This window comes from Polypterus senegalus, chromosome 8 (assembly GCF_016835505.1).
Source record: "Polypterus senegalus isolate Bchr_013 chromosome 8, ASM1683550v1, whole genome shotgun sequence".
NCBI classification, from domain to species: domain Eukaryota; kingdom Metazoa; phylum Chordata; class Cladistia; order Polypteriformes; family Polypteridae; genus Polypterus; species Polypterus senegalus.
The window spans coordinates 63,951,995-63,979,623 of NC_053161.1; the positions used below are offsets into that span (position 1 = coordinate 63,951,995).

Below are 27,629 nucleotides of genomic sequence, written 5' to 3' on the forward strand. Positions count from 1 at the left end.
ATAGATAAACCTAGGTGGAGAAATAAGGTTCTTTTGAAAAGCATATAAAGCATGTGTTGTTTGCAATCAAGTTATGGAAGAATGGATTAACTATGAACAAAAATGAGACTATAAGTAAAATAGTAAATTGAGCCTCTTGGTGCCATTGATTGTTAATCTTTGAACAATGCATATGCACATAATGATTTACTGTGCTCTGTGGAGTTTGTCAGAATGTACTATAAAAGTGCAGAACTGCTGTGCTGTCACTTGGGCCATCTCTGCCCTCTGACCTTTCTTCTGGTCCACAGAATACCAAAATGTGGACAATAAGATATAAAAAAGCAAAGAAGAAAATTTTAAAAGAAGCAGCAAATGAATGTTCAGACAGTAGGTTCAGGAAATAAATGAATAATTCATTAAAAACATTATCCTAATAATACTAGTTAATCAGTTAGCTAAAAAAAACAATTAATAACAAAGAAAACTAAAAACATTCTACTGTAGCTGACAAAATACAATATTATATTGTTACAGTTGGTCTGCAGTAGGTAATAAAATGACTTTGGAATCTTAGTGAATATTTTTTTCTTAAAAATCTATCATTTTAAAAGCAGCAGGAGTTTGCAACCTAGGATCTACAAAAATAAAATAATTATCAGGCCTCCTCTGTACTTGGGTCAAACATTGGTGTAATTGTTCAGCAACATCGATAAAACACATCCCTATGGTGAAGGTTTTGATGTATTAAAAGGAGTGAAATAGTGAATGCAAAGACAAAAACATGAAATATAGCTGGAAAATAGCCAAGAAAATTAATTTTCCATGTTCAAAGAAGAAATCTAGATTCTTAAAAATAAACACTGCATAACTGGTGTATAAAACATTTGATTTTGCATGAGAATTCTGTGAATGGTCTTTGAAATAAAGCAGTTGCCCAGACACACAATATTTAAAGGTATACACTGATCAGTCACAATATTAAAACCACCTGCCTAATATTGTGAAGGCCCCCCCAATGTGTCCAAAGCAGCTCTGGCCAATCAAGGTATGGATTCCATAAGACCTCTGAAGGCATCCAGGGGTATCTGACACCAAGACGTTAGCAGCTGATCCTTTAAGTCCATCAAGCTGTGAGGTGAGGCCTCCATAGATTGGACTTGTTTCTCCAGCATATCCCACAGATGCATGATTAGATTGATTGAATTGGATCCATCAGGGAATACTTTTGCCATGAAGGGCTGTACATGGCCTACAACGATGTTTATGTAGGTGCTGCATATCAAAGTAACATCCACATGAATGCCTGCACCCAAGGATTCCAAGCAGCATTGCCCAGAGCATCCCACTGCCTCCACCAGCTTGCCTTCTTCTCATAGAGCATCCTGCTGCTGTCTCTTCCCCTAGTAAAATATGCACAAGCATGCTGCTAGCCACATAAATTCAAAAAAAAAAAAATTGATTAATCAGACCAAGTTACCTTCTTTCATTGCTCCAAGATCCAGATCTGATGCTCAAATGCCCATTGTAGGCACTTCAGGCGGTTGACAGGGGTCAGCTTGGGCATTATGACTGGTCTGCGGCTATGCAGCTCCATATGCATCAAGCTGCTATTCACTGTATGGACTGACACCTTTCTCCCATGGCCAGCATTATGTTCTTCAGCAATTAGTGCTACAGTAGCTCTTCTATAGGATCAGACCAGATAGGCCAACCTTTCATCAATGAGCCTGGGGCATTTAGGATCCTGTCGCTGGATTACTTGAATCCCTTTTGGCAAGTACTAAGCACTGCATACCAGGAACACCCCACAAGACCTGCTCTTTTGGAAATGCTCTGACATAATTATCTGGCCGTTACAATCTGGGTCTTATCAATGTTGGTCAGATGCTTAATCTTTCCCATTTATCTTGCTTCCAATACATCACCTTCAAGAAATGGCTGGTCACTTGCTGCCTAATGTATCCCACCCCTTGACTGGTGCCATTGTAATGAGATAATCAACGCACTTCACCAGTCAGTGGTTTTAATGTTGTGCCTGATCGGTGTATATTTCTTTTTTTTTTTTTCTTTGGTATCCGTCCCAGGAATCTGATATTAGTTGCATAAAATAAGTATAATCTTTTATGGTATAATTATATTAAGTGAATACTACAGTAAAAACATATAATGCTGCCATACAGTCCAAAAAACAGGTGCAGTACATAAAATTTATTAAGCCAAAGATCCACGTGAAATCACACTTAGCTTTCAAATTTTACATGGTCTTCAAAGACTGGAAAATAATATGATTGTAGTTTTAAATATATTTTATAGTTACCTAATTTAATTATTGTACCTTTGCTTAAATTTAATTTATAAGCTGCTAAGGAATAGGCAGAAACTACTGAAATTTAATACATACATTAGGAAAAGAAAGAAAAAGGAAAGGAACACATGAAGCCAAAAATAATGTACAAATAACATCAGGAAACACTTAATAAAAGAAATAATCACAAACTTAAAAACGTTTCAATTAGCGTGAACCACCCTAATTTGGGGTGTTCATAAGAAATGTAATGATTTACTTCTTGAAATGTACATAGTAAGCAAGAACAGTTGTGTAAATATTTAAAATATTAATGTGTGCTTAAAATGTTTAACACTTAAATATTCTTGATTGTAACAGACATTTGTCATTTTTCACCCATGACTAAGGTCTATACAGGGCTGGATCCCAAGTAAACGATTAAAAATCAAAAATAGTATCATATTCATAATCACTGACATAGAAACAGTCTAAAACGAAACCCCACATGCTAATGTTTGAAATTTGTCATTTTTAACCTTCTGGCCGTGGCTTTTAGAGGGCTAGAACCACCAGTAAAGAATAAAATATAAGAACTATTATCATATTCGTGATCCACAATCTCAAAATAGCATAACACGACACTCCACATGCCTAAGTCTCTGATCCCCATTTTTTCAAAGTTTTGTAAAAATGAGTAACTTTCCCCCCTCATATGCCAATACAAGGGGAACCCCTGGGGTCAGTTGATGAGGAATCAAGTATTAACAAGTCCTGATCATTTTTGCACAAGACATCTATTGTTTTTTTTTGTCCAAAAAATCACTTAAAAAGGAGTGTTTCTCTGGTGTACATGACCAAAAAGCTTGGCATCTTGCATAAATAGACATCAGGACGAATGGATTGGTATATCATATGTGGGGGTTTCACGTACTGGTAAATCAGGAGGCACCAATCAAAACAACTGAAGTGATTTCAAAGCATTCATTAGTCATTCTAATGAATACAACCCCTCAAACTAAGTCACCACCACAGAACAAACAATTTTTTTGCTAAAAATCTTAAATCCCAATTCACAGTTATGTTTTTGGATGTTTATATAATGGTAAAAAAAAATGTACACAGACCTGATGTCATCTTCATTTGCAAACATGATCACACCACGAGCATTTGAGGTTTCCATCAAGCGTTGAATTATCTTGTCAAATTCACCAGGTTTGGGTTCTCTGGGGATTTTCAGTGACTGTGCAATGCAAACACCACCTATAAAAATAAATAAATAACATTTAAATATAACTTCCATGCATCCTTCTATTTTCCAAACCTGCTTATACAGGGCAAGAGTGCAGAGTAGCTGAGCACAAGGCAGGAACAACTCCTGGGCAGGGCACTAGTCCGTCTCACTCATTAGGGCCAATAGAGCAATGCCAATTTACCTAATCTGCATGTTTTTGGGTTGTGGGAGAAAACTGAGCACCTGGATGGTACTTATGTAGACACAGGCAGAACATTCAAACTCCACGCAGGAAGCACCAAGGACATGACTCCAGTCTTTTTTACTGTAAGACAGTGGTGCAACCACTGCATCACTGTGAATATCCATTCATGTATTCTCTAAATCACCATAATCCATTCTTAGGGCTGTAGGGAGCAAGGGCCCAACCATCACTGAATAGAGCAGCTGTACATTTCAAGATACTACTGTAACTGTAATATAAAATACGCCATTTTTCATCACTGTATTAGTCTTTATATCCATCTATTTTTCCCTTTATTCCTTCCACCTAAATTAGTGTCATATGACTATTATTATTATTTTTACCCTTTTAAATATATTCAGCAACAAAATGAATAAATATCATTATTCTGCTTTCATTTATCATCTACCATTTTAAGAAGTTTTGATTATTCAGTTTTAAATCTACTCCACAATCAAGCCCAAAATCATTTCATTTTAGGTAATTCTGACAAATTCAGTACATAATGCAAAAGAAAAGGAAAATTCTACCAAAAGTAAAAGTTGTTAATTTAAATTTGTATTTGCCAATGTCAAATATGATATGGCCTGAGTGAAATTCTGAAAAGTTAATTATTTTTACTTTATATTTATTTACATTTCTCCTTATGTTTTGCAGCAAACATTTCACACAATACAAGTCTATTCAGATTTTGATTCACACATCGTCTTCCACAACAATTTTGCTATTATATTGCAAAATTCAAGTTTCACTTTTTCTAAGAGTGGTTCTATACATTTTCCAGTCATGTCAATAAGATCATAATGGAGAAAAATTTTGATCTATTTTTGTAATTTTTTTCCTGCACTTATTTTTCAACCTTGAGTGCATTAGCATTGCTTCAGTGCCTTCATATAATCATTTCTGAAGTTTTAATGAAAGGAAAAAAATAAGGGATATCAGATGAAGAATTTGACAAAAAATGCTATTAAATGTCATTTTTCCATTTACTGTTCCAATACTTAAACACAAATGTTTGTTACAATGTGGATCAAAATTATCAGGTGGGACAAGATGTTCCAAAGAATCGCACACACACACACGCACACACACATATATATATCCATCCATCATCCAACACATTATATCCTAACTACAGGGTCACGGGGGCCTGCTGGAGCCAATCCCATCCAACACAGGGCACAAGGCAGGAAGCAAACCCTGGGCAGGGCGCCAGTGCACCGCAGGGCACATACAGACACACACTAGAGACAATTTAGATTTGCCAATGCACCGAACCTGCATGTCTTTGGACTGTGGGAGGAAACTGAAGTACCCGGAGGAAACCCACGCAGACATGGGGAGATCATGTAAACTGAACCCGGGTCTCCTAACTGCAAGGCACACACACACACATATATATATATATATATATTCTATATACTTTCCTCTAGGCATTGCATATAATACCTAGGCATTATACAGAACGACAAATACAGGTACTATTTAAGCAAACACATTTCTTTCAATATCTTCAAATTAGAAACTTTGTTAAACAGAACCTGCCCAATTTTCCTCACCTCCCACCTCCCTCTATGCTGGAAAATATATTGATTAGTTTCAAGGACTTAGACAGCATCTCTGCAGTTTATAAAACCATTTTACACTACCTCCCTTTCAAAGATCCAAGAGGACAATGGAAAAAGTATCTCTCACTCAACATCTTAGAAAAGGAGTGGAAGGTAACAATGCAAAGAATTCACGCAAGCTTTATATGCGCAAAGCATATATAATTGAACTCAAAATTATATATCGAGCACATCTGTCTCGCTAAAAATTGTCCAAAATGTTTCCAGGGCAAGATTCAACCTGTGAACGCTGCAATCAAGTCCCAGCCTCACTGATTCACATGTTTTGGGCCTGCACCAAATTAACATTATTCTGGACCAACATTTTTAAATGCCTTTCAGACAGCCTTGGTGTCATAATCCCTCATAACCCATTAACAGCTGTGTTTGGTGTTCTTCCAGATGAGTTTAAAGTGGAGAAGGACAAACAAACTGTAATTGCCTTTACTACACTACTGGCACGCAGACTTATTTTGCTAAACTGGAAGAATCCTAACTCTCCCCTTTTAAGTCAGTGGGTAACTGATGTTATATACTATATGAAATTAGAAAAAATCAAATTCTCAGTTAGAGGATCTGTGCAGAAATTTTTCAAAACCTGGCAGGATCTAATCAATAACATTTTAGAATGAGCTTTTAAAGCACTGAGGAAGCACATTCTCTCCCTATTCTTTTTTTTTTTCTTCTTCTTTATTCATCTATACTGTATTCACTTATTAATTTATCTATTTACAGTGGAACCTCGGTTTGCGAGCATAATTCGTACCGGGAACGTGCTCGCAATCCAAAGCACTCATATATCAAAGCGAATTTCCCCATAAGAAATAATGTATGGGGAACTCAGATGATTCGTTCCACAACCCAAAACTATTCATATAAAAATGATTAATACAAAATATAAAGCAAAATACATAGTACAAATTAACCTGCACTTTACCTTTAAAAAGAATCACAGCAGGTGTGAGTTTCTAAACTCATGTGGGATTCCACCCAACGGGATGACACGCGGAAGAGCGTCCCAAAGCAATCGTAGTCTCCCAGCGCTGTAGCAGTTCACCGTATAAGCGTATCCAAAAAGATCGCAGACATGCAATAAGCGCCTGTTGTCAATGGGTCATACAAACATTATAAAGATCCCAGTACAATAAATAACAGCCCTGTTGCTGTTTCAAGCTGAATAAAGCTGGTGTTAAAGTACTGAGATTCAGCTTCATGTTTTGGGGAGCAAGATGGGGACTCGCACTTCACAGCGCACACACACACACACACAGTCATAATGCTCTAGTAAACAGATGTTGACTGTATTAGTGAGGCACACAGACTCAGACGGAGAATAGGAGACGATTGCCAGAGAGAGACGTGCGGGGTGAGCGAGATAAGGAGAGAGAGAGAGAGACACACTGGGCGAGCGAGCGAGCTAGATAAGGAGAGAGAGAGAGACGCGCTGGGCGAGCGAGTGAGCGAGATAAGGAGAGAGAGAGAGACGCGCTGGGCGAGCGAGCGAGATAACGAGAGAGAGAGAAGAACCATCAGCTCAGTTGTGATCACATGACGCTCAGCAGACAAAGTGTATCCATACTACTCGTACTGCAAGACATCGCTCGTTTATCAAGTCAAAATTTATTAAAAATTTTTGCTCGTCTTGCAAAACACCAAGTTACTCGTAAACCGAGGTTCCACTGTACTTATTTTTACTAGGTTTTAGTTTTATTCTGCTGCCCATGCACTCTTTCTCAGGGGTGGGGGTTGATTTGTTTTCAATCCTATTCTTGTAAAATGGATCTTTTTGTATGGAATGTTGTGCGATTTCAATAAAATCAATAAAATAAAAAAAAAAAGAAATTTCAATCGTTTCATACTTTGATGTTCCATTTTTGGCATTCTATAGATTTCTTAGGCATTCTACACAATGCCTAATTTCACAAATGAACTCTAACATATACATACATATATATATATATACACTCACCTAAAGGATTATTAGGAACACCATACTAATACGGTGTTCGACCCCCTTTCGCCTTCAGAACTGCCTTAATTCTACTTGGCATTGATTCAACAAGGTGCTGAAAGCATTCTTTAGAAATGTTGGCCCATATTGATAGGATAGCATCTTGCAGTTGATGGAGATTTGTGGGATGCACATCCAGGACACGAAGCTCCCGTTCCACCACATCCCAAAGATGCTCTATTGGGTTGAGATCTGGTGACTGTGAACTCATTGTCATGTTCAAGAAACCAATTTGAAATGATTCGAGCTTTGTGACATGGTGCATTATCTTGCTGGAATTAGCCATCAGAGGATGGGTATATGGTGGTCATGAAGGGATGGACATGGTCAGAAACAATGCTCAGTTAGCCCGTGGCATTTAAACGATGCCCAATTGGCACTAAGGGGCCTAAAGTGTGCCAAGAAAACATCCCCCACACCATTACACCACCAACACCAGCCTGCACAATGGTAACAAGGCATGATGGATCCATGTTCTCATTGTGTTTACGCCAAATTCTGACTCATCCGCCTCAAGGTTGTGCATGTTGTGGCTTCACAAATGCTTTGCTGCATACCTCGGTTGTAACGAGTGGTTATTTCAGTCAAAGTTGCTCTTCTATCAGCTTGAATCAGTCGGCCCATTCTCCTCTGACCTCTAGCGTCAACAAGGCATTTTCGCCCACAGGACTGCCGCATACTGGATGTTTTTCCCTTTTCACACCATTCTTTGTAAACCCTAGAAATGGTTGTGCGTGAAAATCCCAGTAACTGAGCAGATTGTGAAATACTCAGACCGGTCCGTCTGGCACCAACAACCATGCCACGCTCAAAATTGCTTAAATCGCCTTTCTTTCCCATTCTGACATTCAGTTTGGAGTTCAGGAGATTGTCTTGACCAGGACCACACCCCTAAATGCATTGAAGCAACTGCCATGTGATTGGTTGATTAGATAATTGCATTAATGAAAAAATGAACAGGTGTTCCTAATAATCCTTTAGGTGAGTGTATATACAGTATATATACATGTATGTATATATTGTGATGTATGGCCGGCCAATACCCTCACGCCACCATTTGGAGCCCTCCCTGCAGTATGGAGGTGCCCCGAAGACCATTGGAGTCTTTATGCACAGCCCTGCTGGATACCATGGGGGTCGCTAGGAGACGCTGCAGGGAGGAATAACTAGTATTTGCCCTAAGCTCCAGAAGTACGTCCGAGTCACATGGACAAGGGAAATGACGTGCTTCCGGGGTGAAGAAAAGGACTTTTGATTTGACCCAGAAGTGATAGGAGATCACATGGACTGGGGATTGGAACACTTCCAGGTCAGGGATTATAAAAGGATTGTGGGAGCTCCCAGAAGGCAAGCTGAGCTGGGTGGAAGGGTGGCAACGCGTCTGGAGTGGAGGATTGGTTTATTGTTGAGTATTGTGTTTAATTTAATGAGTATTGTGGAGAGGAGGGTACTTTGTGCACTGTGCAGTTCAAATAAAATAAGATTTTGGACTTTTATCTGATGTCTGGCGTCTTGGACAAGGGTATAAGGGAGTGATAGCGGACCCAATCTGTCACAATATATATATATATATATATATATATATATATATATATATATATATATGCAATGCAGTGGGATGCCATTGTGGAGCCTGGCCCGGACACAGACAGGCGGACACGTCAATGTCACCCAATACATGTTTATTTGCCATTCTAATATTTACAATTAAGTGCAATACACCCCAAAAGTCCCCAAAGTCCTGGCCAACACAAAATGCCTCACTTTCTCTTCAGGCCGCCTCCTTGCCTCCTCCAAGACATCGTCTCCTTCTTCCACCCGACTCTAGCCAATCTATGAAGGGAGGCGGCCCCTTTTATAATCCCCCGGATGTGCTCCAGGTGTGTCCCGGCAATCTCCCACCGACATACCCTAGTGTGGCGGAAGTGCCGGCTGCATCCCCAGAAGCACTCCGGGTGTCCCTGCTCCTCTTCCTCCCAGCACTTCCGGGTGTGGCGGAAGTGCTGAAGTCCAGGGCTCCAAAGGCATAGGGGCACCCCCTGGCGGTGTCCATGGGCCCCTACAGGGTTGAGCTTCAAAGCTCTGTACCCATGGCCCCCAAAAGTACCAGGGTGGTCGCCCCCACATGGTCTGGGAAAGGCGTAAGTCCTCCTCCGGTCCTCCTGGGCGTCCCAGCCAGATTGCCCCCCCAGCCATCTCTGACAATATATATATATATTCATTGTAATAGATGTCTAGAGACTGGAAGGATGGGGGAAAGCAGCTACTTTGGGACACTAAGATGCTAAGTGGCAGCTTCTCTGGACTCCAGCAGCACCCCGGATACCCACAGGGCACCAGGGTACCTGCTGGGTACCGTGGGTGCCGCCAGGGGATGCTGTGGGCCGTTGGCAGACAAGGTTCTCACTTAGCCCGGAAGTATTAGAAGGTCACAGGAAAGGAAGCCCTGAAGTACTTCTGGGCCAATTAAAAACTTGAGTTCTTCATCTGACCTGGAAATGCTGGCAGGTTACGTGGATGGAAGAGCAGAAGAATTTCCAGGTTGGGGACTATATAATGAACTGCAAAAGACCCAGGAGGAGGTGGACAACGCTTGCAGGAAGGTATGGAGGAGAAGAATTGCTTATTGTGTATTGGAGCTTTATTTACCTGTTTATAGTGGCTGTGGTGCTTGGAGGGCACTGTAAGAAGGAAGAAAATCGATTAAAATACTTTTTAGTGCTTTTACCTTGTGTCCTGCATGTCTGTCTGCTGGATTTAAGCGTCCACATCTGTCGAAGTCAACAGGATTTCTGGCCATCAGTTTAGCAGAAACTTGAGATTAATCTGTGGACGCAAACCCGACACGCAGTGCTGCGGCATGAGGGAGCCTGTGGAAAACCTTGTACCGGACCGTCATAGGGAAGAACAGGGCAAAGCAGACCAATATCACCGGGAAAAATCCAGCACTAGAGCTTATCACACTCAGAGAACAGACGGAGAGCGGCTATAATCATCTGGAAAGTAAAACTCCGGGTGATGGCATCCAGGATGAGGTACGTGCCAGGGAAGGGATCTAGAGATTTCTCAATATAATTAACTTTGTCCCGTGCTCATACCTCATAGAAGAGGGCCATCCGGAGGTTCAGCGAGGACCCATATTCAATCCCGAAAACAATAATGGTGTGACCAATAGACGTCCAAGCACTTAAGACTTCAGCTTGTGGATTACAGGTGAGGAACATGTGACCTGCCCTGAAGATTTCTGAGAAGAAGAAAGTCTACGTCAATCCGTCTGCTACTTTGCCCGTTACCCAACGGACTTGGATTCCCAGAAGGGTAAGGGAGAGCTGAGCAAGGCACTGCCCGCAACATGTAAAGGCATGGGGGTTCAGGATGTGACTGAACAAGCCGCTGAGAAATTGGGACAGGCGGATCGCAGTCAGCCACTGGCCACATCCCAGAACTCCAACTCCCAGGAGCACACGCGAGACCTGACGGTGCATGCGCAGAGAAATAGCATGCTCACTGGCTCACAGCCAGGACATGGGGCTGATGATTGCCCGAGCCAATCTCCGGCCGACTGCTTTAATGATTTCGATGTGTGGGATCTGGAAAGTTTGATCCAGCCCGTACAGGATTTTATACAGGTGATTCCATCCATGAAGAAGCAACTTGAAGAACTGGGGGTGACAGCCAAGGTGCCTTTAAGACGGGTGGAGCAGTACCTGCGGCAAACAATTTTTTAAGTGTGACCTGGAACATTATGCTGCTAAAGAGGCCACTGCCATTTGGGGATACCATTGCCATGAAAGTGTGTACGTGGCCCACAGCAATCTTTAGGTAGGTGGTATGTCTTAAAGTAACATCCATATCAATGCCAAGTCCCAAGGATTTCCACCACATATAGATCAGGGCATCACACTAACTCCATCAGCGTACATTCTTCTCATAGTACATCCTGCTGCCATCTTTTCCCCAAAAAAAACCATGCTCACGCACCTAGCCGACTACTTGATCTAAAAGAAAATATAATTCATTAGACCAGGCCACCTTCTTTAACTGCTCCCTGTTCAAGTACTGATGCTCACATGCTCATTGTGAATGCTTTGTGGACAGGATCAGCATAGGCCGTCTGACTGGTTTGCAGCTACACAGCCCTATACGCAGCAAGCTGTGATGCATTGTGTGTTCTGACACCATTCTCTCAAGGGTAGCATTACGTTTTTCAGAAATTTATGCTATAGTAGCTCTTCTGTGGGATCAGACCAAATGGACTAGGCTTCGCTCCCCACATGCATCAATGAGCCTTGGACACCCATATTCCTGTCGCCAGTTCACCAATTTTCCTTCCTTGGACCACTTTTGGTAGGTACTAACCATCGCATACTGGGAATACTCCACAAGACCTGTCATTTTAGAGATGCTCTGACTCGGTAGGCTAGTCATCACAATTTGGCTCTTGTCAAAGTCACTTGGATCCTAATGCTTGCCCATTTTTCCAACATATCAACTTCAAGAACTGACTGCTCACTTTCTGCCTAATATAACTCAACTCATGGCAGGTTCCACTGTAACGAGATAATCAGTGTTATTCACTTTAATGTTGAGGTTGATCTGAGTGATTGGTCTATATAGTGTATGTCTATATGGATATTTGTATATTTAGTATATGTATGTGGGTCTCATTACTATTTGTTCAAATTAGCTAATATGTATAAAGTATGCATTCCTTGGCAAAATAGAATAATGTCAAATATGCAAACTGCACAGAAGTTAGTCTTGATAATAATCAAATTAGGTGCAAGCACTGTGAATGAGCAACACTATCTCGAGGCATTACCAATCAATTGGACTATGTGCTCAGCGAGCATGCAGAGGGTTGAGGACAGCTGATGCCCTGGTTATGTTTGTCAAATATTCAAACTGCACAGAAGTTAGTCTTGATAATAATCAAATTAGGTGCAAGCACTGTGAATGAACAACACTATTTCTCGGCATTACCAATCGATTGGACTGTGTGCTCAGCGAGCATGCAGAGGGTTGAGGACAGCTGATGCCCTGGTTATGCTTAATTCTATGGTCAAGCAAGACTGGGCTGCAAATGAGGTGCCAAGTCCAAGTAAGACCATTCCTATGACACAGGAGGACAGATCCCAGAGAATCATGGGGAACAATGGGAGCCAGTCTGGTGATGGACTTTGACTGGTTTAGGTAAAACCTGCTCTGCTGCTGGTTCCTATCAAGGTGCAAAATATAATATAAAGTATAATGAGCATGGGAAAGGCGCTATATAAATAAATGTATTATTATTACAAGAAACTCTGCTGTACATGGGCAGTACCTTCACACTCATGCGTTGCAGTATGGGGCCAGAAATCAAAACCTCAGATGAAAACCATACAGGTGCCTGGTTTGTTGTGTTTGTTCTTGCACATGGCAGAGTAAGCATTACTCTGGGCAAGATGATATCATATCAAATGCATTCAACCAAATGAAAGGCAAAGACCTATATATTGGTTGATGCACAGCATGCCTTGCTATTGTTACTAAGCTTAGATTCCATCATTATAAATGGCCATGGAGAATATATATTGTATGGAGGAAGGATGTTTAAGTTCAAGAAAAAAGAAATAGAAGATCAATATCAATATGGTTTTATATGGCTATTGTGGAAGTTGAAGACTACTCCATGGGGCAAATTCTCTTCAGTAAACCAGAAGAGGTTCATTCTTTAACTGAAGTTGGTCATCAGTGTGATCTAAGAAATGTGGATCTGCCTAAGTGGTTAACCAACATATCTATACAGCTGATGAGGTACCAGTTAAACATTGGGTATATCAAGTATTACCAAGTCCAAATTTATCTGAGAAGAAGTGTCTAAGATGCTCCAGACTGTCACTATTCAGCTGTCCTCTTCCCCATGGACCTCTCTAGTCATGCATAATGGGTATCACTCTTTTTTGTCTTTTGGGTAAAATGCCAAATTCAACTGGATTCCTATTCCATGTCCCTAACCCATGACATCTTATAGTCTCTTAATGGTGCTATACTGCACTGCTGAAGAAAATACTGTTTTTTCATTTAAGGATCAGGAGAAATATAATGTCAAAAACCAAGGCAAAGTCATAAACAAAATGCAGGCCCATTTTTCAAATAAACTGAGAATGTATGCAAAAAATCAGAAGACAGCACCAAGAGCAAGATATCAGAAACCAGGAAGATGAAAGCTTTTTGTTCATCAAAACCAAAACGTCAAAAAGTTAAAAAGCAACAGAAAGGCTTTGTTTGCAAGGAAAAATGTTTTGCATGCAAACTCAGATAAAACATGGCCACTCAAGCCAACCTTCAAACCCTTGACCTAACAAGGACAGAGTCCCAATCTCTGAGATCACGCCCTCCCCAGAAACCAGAAGTTGCATCACGGCAACAGAGCCCACAAAATGGGGGCACCAGAGAAAAAATATAAAATGGCATCACAGTAAAAAAATACATAGATTTTAAACTTTGTTAAGGGGCAAAAAACCCAATAACAAACCTTAGATTTGGAATCTCTGTGTGTCAAATCCCTATAATGAATATGGAGTTAGCCACAAACTTTGCTAGGATTTGCATAATATAGTTTTTAAAATCAGAGATCATAACAGGTGTGCTGTATTCTATATTAGACCTATATTTAAGGTGTTGCAAATTACAGATGTAAGAAGACAGTGTACAGAAGACTACTGTAGTAGCCCTTGATGGGTCTGTGCCAACTCATAATCATGCCGTTACAACTTATCAGTGCAGGAGCCATGTTTCAACAATTAATGGAAAAGGTACTGAAAGGTTTACTCAGTAAAATCTGCTTGGAGTATGATCTGCTGTGGCAACACCTAACGGGAGCAGCCGAAAGAAGAAAGAAGATCATTGTCATTTCCCCACATCCACAACAAAATCTGACAGACTTGAAAACAGTCTTCCATAGACTCCCTCCAGCCAAATTTGACTCTCCCTATTAAAAAATGTTGAATAATGCCAAACCCAGCTGACCATCCTGAGATGTAAAATGTCTGCCACAGGAGTAGAAATGGAACAAGAGTAACCCTCTGTTATATGGGCTATCCAATTCCAACCATTGTGAAACATTTAAAAAGTGTTCTGGGTATGGTATGGTGGTACTACAGTTTTATTCCAAAAACTGTGGACATTGCAGCCCCGTTACAACTACTTACCAGGAAGGATGTACTATGATGGTGGAGTGCCAGGATGCACTCCAGCTATAAAAGATCTTACAAGTGCTTGGCATCTTGGTTCAGCCTAGGCTCAGGTTTGTTGGCAGCACAGATGCAAGTAAAGTTAGGCTCAGGGTGGTGCTGTCACAAGTAATCAACAAAAAGGAGGGGAGAGACTGCCTATACCTCAAGGAACAATGGACCCAAATTTATCTACTCCAGGAATGAGAAAGAGTGCCTCACTGTGGTCTCAGTCGTGGAGATGAGGCTGAACCTTAAATTATAAGCAAGTGAAAATTAACAGATGACACGACTGAAGTGTTTACAATACTTAAGGGAGTTAATACAGTGGATTATTTTAAAATACGTTCACAGCTATACAGTTAGAAATTTATTAAGAACAAATTTTCAATAATTGTTAAGTAGTGTGGTGGAGAGAAGGACTTCAGAAAACTTTCAAATCTTGACTTGATGATATATTAGAATATATCATCATGTAGGATGGGAATTCTTGTTGGGCTGAAAGGCTATGTTTCATCACAATGGTTCTAATGCTACTCTCACAAATTATTCCATATTAACTAAATAAAGGTATTTCCAACATCTAACAATTTGAAATGTAACTTTGGTCATAATGCAGGTGAGATGAGGGTAAGGATTCAGTAGAGACACCTAATTATACTTCACTTTGTTTATCTGCTTTAGTTGACAAGGTTAAGTGTAGCCAGTATGATGCCACTGGGCACCCATAAACACCATTCAGCTGACATGCAGTAGTCTCTCCTATTAACTTCTTTAATGGAGGCTTCTCTCTCACTGAGAAGCTGACATTTTCTCTTTGTCATATTTAATTAAATGGTTATATAAATAGATAGAGGTCTCTGCACAACACCTTTCACCCTTTAGTGCTCCATATTCTGATATGAGGTATATTATAAATATTAGTAGCTTCACTGTTCCCAGTGCATTGCATTTATATTGTAAATATTGAAAATTCATGGGGCGGCACCGTGGTGCAGTGGGTAGCACTGCTGCCTCGCAGTTAGGAGACCCGGGTTCGCTTCTCGGGTTTTCCTGCATGGAGTTTGCATGTTCTCCCTGTGTCTGTCTGGGTTTTCTCCGAGTACTTCGGTTTCCTCCCAGAGTCCAAAGACATGCAGGTTAGAAATTGTTCCTGGTGTGGGTGTGCGTGTACGTGCACCCTGCAGTGGGCTGGCGCCCTGCCTGGGGTTTGTTTCCTGCCCTGTGTTGGCTGGGATTGGCTCCAGCAGACCCCCATGACCCTGTAGTTAGGATATAGTGGGTCGGATAATGGATGGATGGATGAAAATTCATGTGAAATTTCAAAAGTGTGTTTATATATAAGTGATATATACTGTATATATTGGGTTTTTGTTTTGAAAATATTTTTACTAATTTGCTAATCATACAATTTAAACAAAGAAAGACATGCTGCACACCCCTACTGGCAACTTAATGTTAGCAATAGTTTAATTGTATTTTTACTGAGTTTTAAGCTATTGTTTAATGTATGCTTTAACGAAAGAGTTTTGTTTTCCTTTCTTCCTTTACTGCCAGACAAATGAAAATGGAAAAGCAATGTAAGCGTTCATGAATAAATTTGTAGCTGAAGCAAATGAAATGTAGACATGCGGTCAGCTACAAATAAAAATGCTTTAGTAATTGCATTTTAGCCTCAAACTGTGTAAATGTTCTGAAGTGCTCTTTATGAGTTCCTGTCTGGATGAGGAAATAAAAATAACACACAGAAAAATCCAGTGTTTGTGTTTACCTTGGGATTGTTATCTGTCATTCTAAATCTTATATTTGTATACTTTTAGAGCTCACATTAAGCATTAAAAACAAATTTTACATATCTGAACCTTGTCATTTTGTTCATGTGAAATGTTTAAGCAACAGGGAGTCTTACAAATTAAGAGAAAACAGCAACACAAGCAGAATAACAATCATTGAAATGATTAAAACAAATATTGCATTCTGTCTGTGATCCTATTTTAGTTTTGGAAATTAGGAAAAAAGCTGTGTGGTTAAAGTTAAATCAATTGTTTTAAACTATACATTAATTGTATCTGACTTATTGCAAACCTTGCTTATACTTAATAAAAGCCCTTCTGGTGCTGGGGAATAGCCTTTTTTGCATCCCAATCTCCTCTGCTAAAATCATGATTTAAGATAAAGGAAAACACAAATTTGTTTTAACACTTACATGCTTTCTCTTGAACCATCAAGTACTTCTGAACAATTCTTGTCTGGATGTATATTCGGGAATGAGAACTTGTGAAGGCCCTCATGATGAGTTGAAACACTATTCAAAATCCCAAAGGCATACTACTCCATCAATTATAGGAAATATTATATTAATTTGGAGTAGGCTTCATCCTAATAGATCTGTTAATCACATTACATTATCCAGTGGTCTAGATGATTTAAGTTAACTGATGTTCCTTGGTTCAATGCTATAGTATACCATCTAATGTAGAATGCACATCCTGAAAAGAGATGCATAGGTAGGCAGGACTAGGATTTTTTCAGAAGGACTGGGAAAACAGTGAGCTGTTATAATTAGGTCAAGTTTGAAACACCTGCGGCACAGAGATCCTAAATTACTTTTTGATTTAACTGTAAGGTTGGTCAATTGGTTCTAACACCAAAAAATATTGTGGAATTCAGTTGACATGAAGGTTAAAGGGGCAGCATGACAGAGCAGCCATTAGCACTGCTACCTTATAGTTCTAAGAACTGGGATTCAATTTCTGGCAGGACCAATATCTGTGTAGTGTTTTCATATTCTCCTTGTCACAATGTGGATATTAACGTGGTTATCTGGTTTCTACTCGCATCTCAAAGAAATGCATATTAGGTGTGTGAGTAACTATCCCTTGGGCTAATGTAAGTGACCATGGATGATGCCTGAATGTGTTCTGCATTAGAATGCTACCCCATCCAGCAATTGGTTCTTTCTTGCACCTGGTGCTGCCCTCAGCATAACCTTGCAGTACATAAAATGTGTTAAAAATGTATGACTGAGTGTAGAACTGCTTATGGCCAAAGCATGAATGAATGCAAACAAAAACTGTGTAATTTCTATAAAGCAATGATAACTATTATTCATTATACAAGACTGTTAGTAACAGAAATACAGGTGAAAAGGACTGGGATCCTACAAGATAGGGGCAGGTTTTTTAGAAGGCCTTGAAAATAAGAGGAATATAGGACACGGCGATATTCACATTTATCAATGTTCTGGAGCAGAAGTTGGAAAACCGCACACCCAAAATAATCTGTGTATTTGATAAGGAGCAAGAAGCATCTCTTCTAAACATTGGGGAAGACTGGCTTAAAGTCTTCAAGGTTTGCAGGATAACTTTTTTTCACCAGAGGGTCCAGGAGGAAGGGTCAGAGGTTTCCAGATTAATGTCCTGACCCTGGAAGTACTTACAAGGATTGTCAGTCAAGTGGTTTAAGGGGCGGAATACAAAACTGTTTTTGGGTCTGAAGCCAGTTTTACTTACTGTATATCTTGGAATCAATTAGATCAATGGTTCAAATGGTTGGCATAAGTGTGGCTAGACAACCATAGTGAAATTTAAATGAGGTGAAAGAAAGAGACATTCTTAGTGTGCTACTCTGAGAACGTGTGGGTCATCTGTCCTACTAAACAGACCAGGCACCAACCTTGTATAGGAAGCCCCGGACAAAATGTGGAGTTTGTTGTTTTTTAGAAATGTATTTTTGTTTGTGATTATGCCTTTAATGCCCCCATTCATTGATCTGTTTTACATCACTCTGGGTTTAATGTTTTTGATAGACATGTACTATTAAATCCATTTAAAAGCAGCCAAGGCATTACAAATGCTGCAAATGGCTATTACTACTTCAAATAACTGGTTTATGATTTACTTTAATTACAGAGGAGAATGGAAATAACTCTTACTCTCAATTTGATATTACAGCTGAAAGAACACCACACTGATGGCAGCTAATGAGTGGTTCTAAGTTATGTGAGGATATTCTAATAAGAAGTTTTAGACCAAAGCTTAAAAAAAAAGTCAATTAAAAATCAAAAGAAGTTAATTAGCAGCAAAAACAGGTCACTAATTAAGAAAAGGGTCAGAATGAAAACCTGCAACCACTGTGGTCCTCCAGGAACAGAGTTAGGGACCCCTGCTCTAGGGAAAGTTTTCCATCCAAACCTTGACTAGAAACAAAAGTGGCTAGAAGAATCGTAAAATAAAAGGTTCATTTGAACAAAAGGCTCTATAGTACAAGAAACTCCTTGGAGCACAAAAGGAATTGCCTGGGTATGCATGGCAATCCACAGCAAGCACAGTTCCAATGCAGAGTCACAAGGCAAAGTCAAAAACAGACCACTGGTTAAAAAAAAAAAACAGGAAATCACAACAAGCACAAAACAAAAACACAATAAAACACACCACTCCATAGTGTATTCGAAATGAACCGCCAGTTCCCAGATTTGTAGCGTGAAGGACACTTCCTGGTGGAGACTAGCATGTGGCCCTACCTCTTGGGAAGCTACCCACAAAACACATTGGACATAACCAAGGCATTTTCAACTCATTGATAAAAACAAAGAGACTACTTTAGAGAGATAAGATGACATTTTCAGAGACATAATTTCACGTCCCGCAAGACGAGAATTTGTATCAAGAGACGAATTGAAAACCTGACAGGTCCAAGTGGGGGCGGAAATAAAAGACAAACAGTAGAAGAAGAAAAGACAAAGAGTAGAAGACAAAGTAGAACATCGTAAAGAGGTTCAAAAATGTTGATGCGATACACATGCAGAGCAAGTTAGAAATTATGAAAGTACTAAAATTTGGAAGTCTGAAAAAACTGATAGTAAAGATCACATTAGCGCTAACAAATGGAAATTATTAATCGGTAAAATAACGGAACAGAGAAAAGAGATTGAATATATGGATATAGGTGATATGACAAAGCTACTACAAGTTTAATTAAAAAAAAAAACACAATTCGGTCAGGTTTATATTTATAATTACAGAGAATTGATGCAACAGAGATTTAAAAGAGAGTTAAACGATCAGACGTACTAAAAGTTCCACAGCCAATAATGGATACAAATCCATACGTCCAAAAGTATCATATTTTACACTAAATTCATCTGAAAAACACAACTTTTCTTGGATTTCTATATGAATCTGAAAGATCAAGCTCACATCTATACTAATAAAAGGCAAAGCCCTCACTGACTGACTGACTGACTTACTGACTCAGTCACTCACTCATCACTAATTCTCTAACTTCCCGTGTAGGTAGAAGGCTGAACTTTGGCAGGCTCATTCCTTACAGCTCACTTACAAAAGTTAAGCAGGTTTCGTTTCGAAATTCTCTGCGTAACGGTCATAACTGGAACCTAATTACGTACGTATATATGCCCATAGCCTGCAGCTCGGTCGCCATGAGAGACGGAGTTGCATCCCCCATCATCATGCCTCCCACGTAATTGAGTGCCTGCCCATATAAGGCCGTCCGTCAGCAGCAATCCAATAGACACACTAAATATTCGCGGGTGAAGGACTGTGCTTATGCAAACAAAGATGAGATGGTCAGGGATAGACTAGTGTTTGGCACAAACTCAGCGAAAGTGCGAGAGAAACTTTTAAGTGCCGGGTCATAGCTAACATTAAATAAATCCATGGACATCGCAAGATCACACGAGAGAGCACAAGCACAGCTGAGAACCTTCGATTCATGTACTCTGAGCGGGTCACGTGAACTGACTGTGAACGTAGTACACAGAGAACAAGCAAGAACTCCAAACAGCGCTGAACAAAAAATGCATTACACAATTGAAAAGGCAGCAAAAGAATATGAAGCGAGTGATGCATACAAGCATATTCATAAGTGCAGCTACTGCGTTTGTCATGCCTACGACGAATATGATATTCGCGAGATACAACTTTAATGAGAAGATGCAAAACCAGACTTTTGATCACTTTGTAACTGAGTTAAAATTGCTGTAACGGAGTTAAAATTGCTGGTGAAGGACTGTGCTTATGTAAACGAATAGGAAAGCAAGGTGTAAAGCTTAACTTTAAATTAGGTTCATAGACATGCTGCCACTGGTGTTTGTCATGCCTAAGACGAATACGATATTCGCAAGATACAAGTTTAATGAGAGGAAGCAGGGTATAAATGAGACTTAAAATTGCTGGTGAAGGACTGTGCTTATGCAAACGAAGATGAGATGGTCAGGGATAGAATAGTGTTTGGCACAAACTCAGCAAAAGTGCGAGAGAAACTTTTAAGTGCCGGGTCTGAGCTAACATTAAATAAAGTCGTGGACATCGCAAGATCGCACGAGATATTACAAGCACAGCTGAGAACCTTCGATGCATGTACTCTGAGCGGCTCACGTGAAATGACTTTGCAGGACTGGGAAAGGTAAACCCGTGTATGCAGTGTGTGATGTCTCAGATAAAAAGGAAGACAAGCTGCTTATTGATGCAGTAGGAAAGGAACAGCCCTCTGACGCTGAACAAGCCTTTGTAGACATATCAATAGCAAAGGCAAGGTGTAAAGCTTAAGTTTAAATTACATTTATGGATACGCTGCCGCTAAATATTCGCAGGCAAATCCACAACTTAATACCGGGAATGCCTGTTAAACATCTTAGATTCACGAGTACTGATTTGGGTAGTGATCACTTCGATGAATGAAACCTGTTATCTTTACAACGGATGACAACGAAGATGAGATGGTCAGGGATAGACTAGACAAACACGGAATGTAACTTGAACACAACACATCCTCCAAATACGAAACCTGATTGAAAGAAATAATGATAATCAAATCCTTGATGACAGAAACACTCATAACAGTCACAAAACAATTACATTGACAATCATGTTACGTTATTTTTAAAATGTTTTCTTTTCTTTTTCATAACTTCTTTAACACACTGCTTCTCCACTGCGAAGCGCGGGTATTTTGCTAGTATATAATAAAACAACATGTGACGAATTATCAGCGATAATAGTTTCGAAAGATGGAGATATCAAAGACAGAGTTGATATTTGTATTTAAACAAAAGCACAGCATGGTTCGTCGCAAGCAGCAGATCCGGGAAATGACTAGAGTGTAGGGCCCACATGGCGGTTGGCGAGTAAAGAGAGCAGGAGGCAGAGCCCCTTAGTATTAACATAAATAAATGGCGCAAAAATAGATAACATTGATAAAAAACACAACTTTGAACCCCATCCAGGGGAGAAACGCTTGCTAAAACATGACAAATGAATTGAAACTTGCCTGTTTTTCTCATCACTGCTAGCAAGTATGAATCAGAGCACAATAATGAATGTTGTAGCAGTATGATTATTTCTGTTTTTATGCTGTTGTTGTTGTGTTGGGAAACCAACAAGATTTTTAAAAGGCAAACCAGGAGAGAGACACAAAACAGAAAAGGTAACGATGAATCCAAACAGCAAGACAAAAGTGAAGGTCAGAAAGACAAAACAAAAGCCAGGAACCCAAGAGATCCAATCAGAAAACAAGAAATATTCACAGTAGGTTTATTGAAAATTTTTATTATCTGTAGTGCAGATAAAGATATGGAAAAATGAGCGACTCTTTAAACCCACTGCTGCAATTGCCAACAGATGATGAATCTTGGTACCAAACGCCTTCAACGATGGGAAGGATTCCCTGGTAAACAGAGTAAGCCGTGGCACCCTCAAGGCAAACGAGACAGCCTCCAGACAAAGATAAATTGAAAGGTATAACGGTTATATGTTCGTATTGATTTTGTTGTTTTTTTTTTTTGAACTTCCATGCAATTGCTATTGTTATGTCAATAAAATACTAACAGTGACACCTTTAATAAGGGCAACCTGGGTGCATCAATTAGTCAGTTACTGGAATGCAACATACTATCTGATTGCTCTTAATCACACTTACAAAGCACACATAACAACACTATAAAGCAGGGTTTACCTTTATTGCATCTATTAGTCACTTGCTGTGAAACAAAATGTAATTAATATAATGTGTGAAATGAATAACTATGAGGAGAACGTCATGGACTATAGCACAACAATGCTTATGCTGCACATAAATGAATCATGAGCTTGAAACTACTTTGTAAAGGGAGTATTCCTGCTGATTAGATTTGGTTATAATGTGACTATGATAAAATCCATTTAACCAAACAACAAATGAGAAACTCTTTAAAGCCATCTGCACTCAGTATGTAATGTGCAGCACACACCAGATAGAGAAAAAGTGTGGATGACAGTCCAAACTCAATGTAATCAAGTGGAAGACCTGATTACTTTACTTAAATACTACTGCCATTATTAAAAAACCCAAAGTCAAAAGGGGAAAAGGTCCAGCATGAAATCTCATTAACACAGCATTATAACACTGTTTTATCAAAAATTTTAGGCTTTGTGCTTTCTCACTAGTCTAGTACTGAATATTGATATTTGGAAAAAAACAAGACAATGGTAAGCACTCATTCATTTATTCAGTTTCTGAGACTGCTTATTCCAAAAGGATTAGGAGGGTACCATGGCATTCAGTGTGATGCAGTTACTAACAACTATATGGGCCAACAGCTCATCCAATTTGAAGCAACAAAGCTTTGATTAAAACATCATGTGTCATAAGGCCCAAATGTCATATATTTATGAAAACCTTGAACAGCTTTGAATAACAGATTATTTGTGGCAGGACTGGCACTCCAGCCACTGTAAAAAATCTCACACTGTTCCAGTGTGGTGCTGAGGTGTCACCTACTGCACTGAGGTTCCAATCCAGGTGGTTTGGCGTGTGGTGGGTGCAGCCAGGGCTGTCTTAACAACATTATAGGCCCACGGGCAAAGCAGTGCACCGGGGCCCCTACCTACACAACCATTCAGCAAGTCACAACATACATAGAATTAGCATGGAGCCCCTGGGCAACTGCCCAGTGTGCCCATGCATTAAGAAGGTCCTGGGTGTAGCAACTTGCTATCAGCGCATGCTCCCAACCTAACCTAACCTATGAAAGTTTATTTGGAAGCCTGTAAATTAAACTATTGGTAAACATTTTAAAATAATTCATTAATGGGGGCAATTTTCAGAAATAAAAAAGGCATAGTAATAAAATTATGTAAGAATTAGAGGTAGATCCAAAAACATTGACATTCACATTGATCTAAAAGCAATAAAAACTTGAATCTTCATTATAGAAGGAATTTTGGTAAGGCCATCTAACGTATATTAAATAAAATAAATAAATATAGATAAAATGCAGACGCTGCATCCAAAGAAATTGTTGGGGACTGTCTGAATGAGAAAAGTGGTGAGCAGCCTACACCAATCAGCAACACAGTGACATTTGCAAGTCTAAATAATTCTGTAACCCCAGTGCAACTCAGGCAAATGGTGATTAGATTTCCCCAAGCTTGCTACTGTTAGGGAAATAAGGGGTGATTTATATAAGAAGGATCACTATAAAGTAGCTTGAACAACAGAACAAGATTGCTGACAAAAGAGCTGGCTAAATGACACCTTAACATTTGTAAACAGAATAAATGCCTGCATTTTAGGCTCACTCAGGTTTAGTTAACTGAACAATGAGAAAACAGTAAAACTCAAACCTGCACTAGAACCTTTGTGGATCCTCCTAGTTTTATGTATTTATAAATTCATATAAAGGTACCTTTGATTGCATTCAAACATAATTATAATCTAGAGACAATTTTGTACTTAAAACCTTAAATGATATCTACTGGATAAGGGAAGAAAATGTGCTTTTTTTGTAACTCAGTTAAAATAAAAATGAAAAATTTAGGAGATCAGGATGAAGAGGCAATTTTTCATTCTGACTTACATGTAAGGCTTATTATAACTAATGCAAATGGTCAGTTCCACAAAAAAAGAACGCATTTATGGTGAAAGATTTCTGTCTCCTATCTACACATTGAGATATAACCTGCAATATATTGTTAAGCAGCAAGGCAGTAACACAGCAGATAATGCATTGCTCTTAAGTGTTAAATGAGCATAGACATTAACATAATTGCTGTCTATAATGAGATTTTCTGCACACAGAAAATAAGAGCAGATGAATATTAAGGTCTTTACTTGTTCAAGTACCATGATAGGGGAAGATGTCAGGCTTGCTTTTTTTAACCCTAGCTACCATTAACATTGAATATTTCTGATAATGTGAAGTGTGAATATTTAATGAGAAACTCCCGCTTTTTTCAAAATCTTAGTAAGTGAATGGTTTAGGGTAACTCTTAAGACTGACAGAAGAGAGGCTCCCTTGATGACAGCTTGAAGCATCTTGTGTGACACACATAAGCAATAAGGCAGATGGAATCGACAGACTTATTAGGCTATTTTAAAGGGCAGCACACTGGTCTGGCCAGGATGGCTGTCAAACAGCCGGAGAGACCTGGCTCTAATTGCAGACCTGAACACTGTCTGTTTGAGGTTCCATATTATGCAGGCATCAATGTGTGTTTTCTTCCTTGTTTACATCTACAATGTAATGACTATTGAAGCTTTTAGTATCCTACAAAGGAAAAAAAAAACACTTTAGTGACCTTTTCGATAACCATAGATGATAGTAAAGAATGTAGCATATAATGATTTACAAAATTCTTTTCGATATGTGACTTCATTAAAAAAAGAACAGCAGTGTGATCTTTCATTATGTAAATTGTGGAAATATGTCCAAACTGCATTTCTTACAGTCTGTAATATTTATTTTGAAAGAATACATCTGGAGCACTGTGCCCATTTTTAGTGACTATAATTCAAAATGGGCATAGCACAACTTAGTTGTACAGAAATTAATAATCAAGTACACCTTCTGGATTAAAGGGCACATCCTACTCAAATAGGCTAAGGAAGTTAAATGTCTTTGGTATTGAAAGCAGGAGAAAAATGCAGATTTTTAGATTTCCAGACATCAATAAAATGGATCAGATAGAATAATTTGACTTAAATAATTAATAATATACTTGAAAACACTGGTAGAAATTAAGATCAAAGTCTTCCAAGACAGAAACCAAACTGCAATTCTTCACTCAAAGTGTCAACAGAAGTTGGAATAAATTAGCGAGTCATATATCCTTACAGCTTTTTTAAAAACGTGTTAAAGAGATGATTGGGGCAAGTTAAATGTCAGCAGACCAGGCAAGGCTGATGTGTTGATGGTTATCTCTTGTTTTTAAAATGTCCTGTTTTAATATTTAAATTGGAGTTAGAATTAACTGTGGCACAGTGGTAGCGCTGCTGCCTTGCAGTTAGGAGACCCAGGTTTGCTTCCTGGGTCCTCCCTGCGTGGAGTTTGCATGTTCTCCCCGTGTCTGTGTGGGTTTTCTCCGGGTACTCCGGTTTCCTCCCACAGTCCAAAGACATGTAGGTTAGGTGGATTGGCGATTCTAAATTGTTCCTAATGTGTGCTTGGTGTGTGTGTGTGTCCTGCGGTGGGTTGGCGCCCTGCCTTACGTCCTGTGTTGGCTGGGATTGGCTCCAGCAGACCCCCATGACCCTGTGTTCGGATTCAACGGGATGGAAAATGGATGGATGGAATTAACTGCCTAATGCAAATATTTGTTTTTTGAAGCCAGTTTTTGCAGGTTTATGACATAAGCAACACACACATGGAAATTAAAGTTCCTGGAGAATACCAACTGAAGGAAGGGGGAAAAAAGCAAACCCTACAGTGAGAGGTTCAAATCTTGCTCTCTAGAGCTCTGATGCTCCAGCTTTAGCCTGGAAAATGCATTCACATTCACATCTCAATAGCTGTAAAAATCTTTATATATATATAAAATCCAATGTCTGTCTGTCTGTTCTCTTTTCACGAGAGAACTACTTAATGGATTTAGATCGTTTTTTTTTTTTAATTTGCTTGAACATTCCAGATGATTTTGCAACTTCTTCCATTGCGCTATGTATCATAGTTCACTTGCAGGAACGATATATTCGTGCTAATCCGAAACAGAGGCTGTGGGCCGAGGGTAGGGGCAAGCATAACGTCAGGAGTGAGGAGCCAAGCAAGGCCCTCCTCACTGTCCTGTTTCACTGCTACGCGGGTGGAGCCGTGGGGGACAGCTACAATCAAATAAAGAAAAAGTAAAAGATGATCACAACTGAATGATACACCATAAAGGAAAAACAATATAATATACAGCAATGTACAAAAGTGTGCTAAATTTGCAGCAGGAGGTTCTGAATCATGGGTTTTTGCACCTTTAGCTTAATTTTCTGTCATTTTATATTCATTCATTGTCTTTCCCAAGGAGTGATTTATTTTTATCATTATTACAGTGAAATCATTCCACTTCAGTTTTGGGTCATGTTCGTACCATAGGGGATGTTATTTCGTGCTTATCTTTTATGGCTGCAGCAATATTATGCACAGCAAAGGTGCCCTGTTGCTGCCCACTTCATTGCCAGCATCGCAATTTGTGACACCATTGTGTCATTATTCTAAAAAAAGTAAGCTCTGTAAAAATGTTAATCAAGCTTTAGTGTAATTTCACAATAACTTCCCTTTATTTTCTACAACAAAACTTTGTTTAAGGAATACAAAATTCTAGTTTTGGTTCTGACTTGTCCTGTGTTTTCTAGACTACTGATTTTGTGGATTTGTGTGTATGCCTTTCTTCTAAGCTATAGCACAATACCAGGTTTTTAAGGACTTTTATTTTTCAAATCAATTTACATTTATGAATTCAAATACACTATACTTTTTATTTCAGCCAGTTGGATCACTCGTGTGTTCTCTGTGAAAGTATAAAGCAAAGCTATGCTCTCAAATGGGGACTAGCCACAGCTAATGCTAAAACAAAATTAAATTTTGGTTATTTTTATTATGTCAATTCAAAGCACGACTGAGAGAGTAGTAAAGGATCAAGAAATGGGTCAGACAAATTCATAGTCAATAACCAGCTAGGTCAGGAGCCAAAGTTCAAAAATAAGTCAAAATCTTACTAGATAATTGATGGAGTTCAAAAACCAAAGAGTAACTAAACACACACCCAGAAAATCTTTAAATCACAAAGATAA

The 27,629-nt window shown here is 39.2% G+C and overlaps 1 protein-coding gene across 4 annotated transcripts in view; it reads right to left on the reverse strand.

Annotated features, from left to right (window-relative positions):
- Window positions 1-27,629, reverse strand: part of LOC120533985 (metabotropic glutamate receptor 8) — a 1,059,754-nt gene that overhangs the window by 500,804 nt on the left and 531,321 nt on the right. For all 4 annotated transcript variants that reach the window (XM_039761168.1, XM_039761170.1, XM_039761169.1 and 1 more), the window contains exon 4: window positions 3,394-3,529. In XM_039761168.1, coding sequence (XP_039617102.1) covers window positions 3,394-3,529 — 136 coding nt within the window. The remainder of the gene's footprint in view (window positions 1-3,393; window positions 3,530-27,629) is intronic.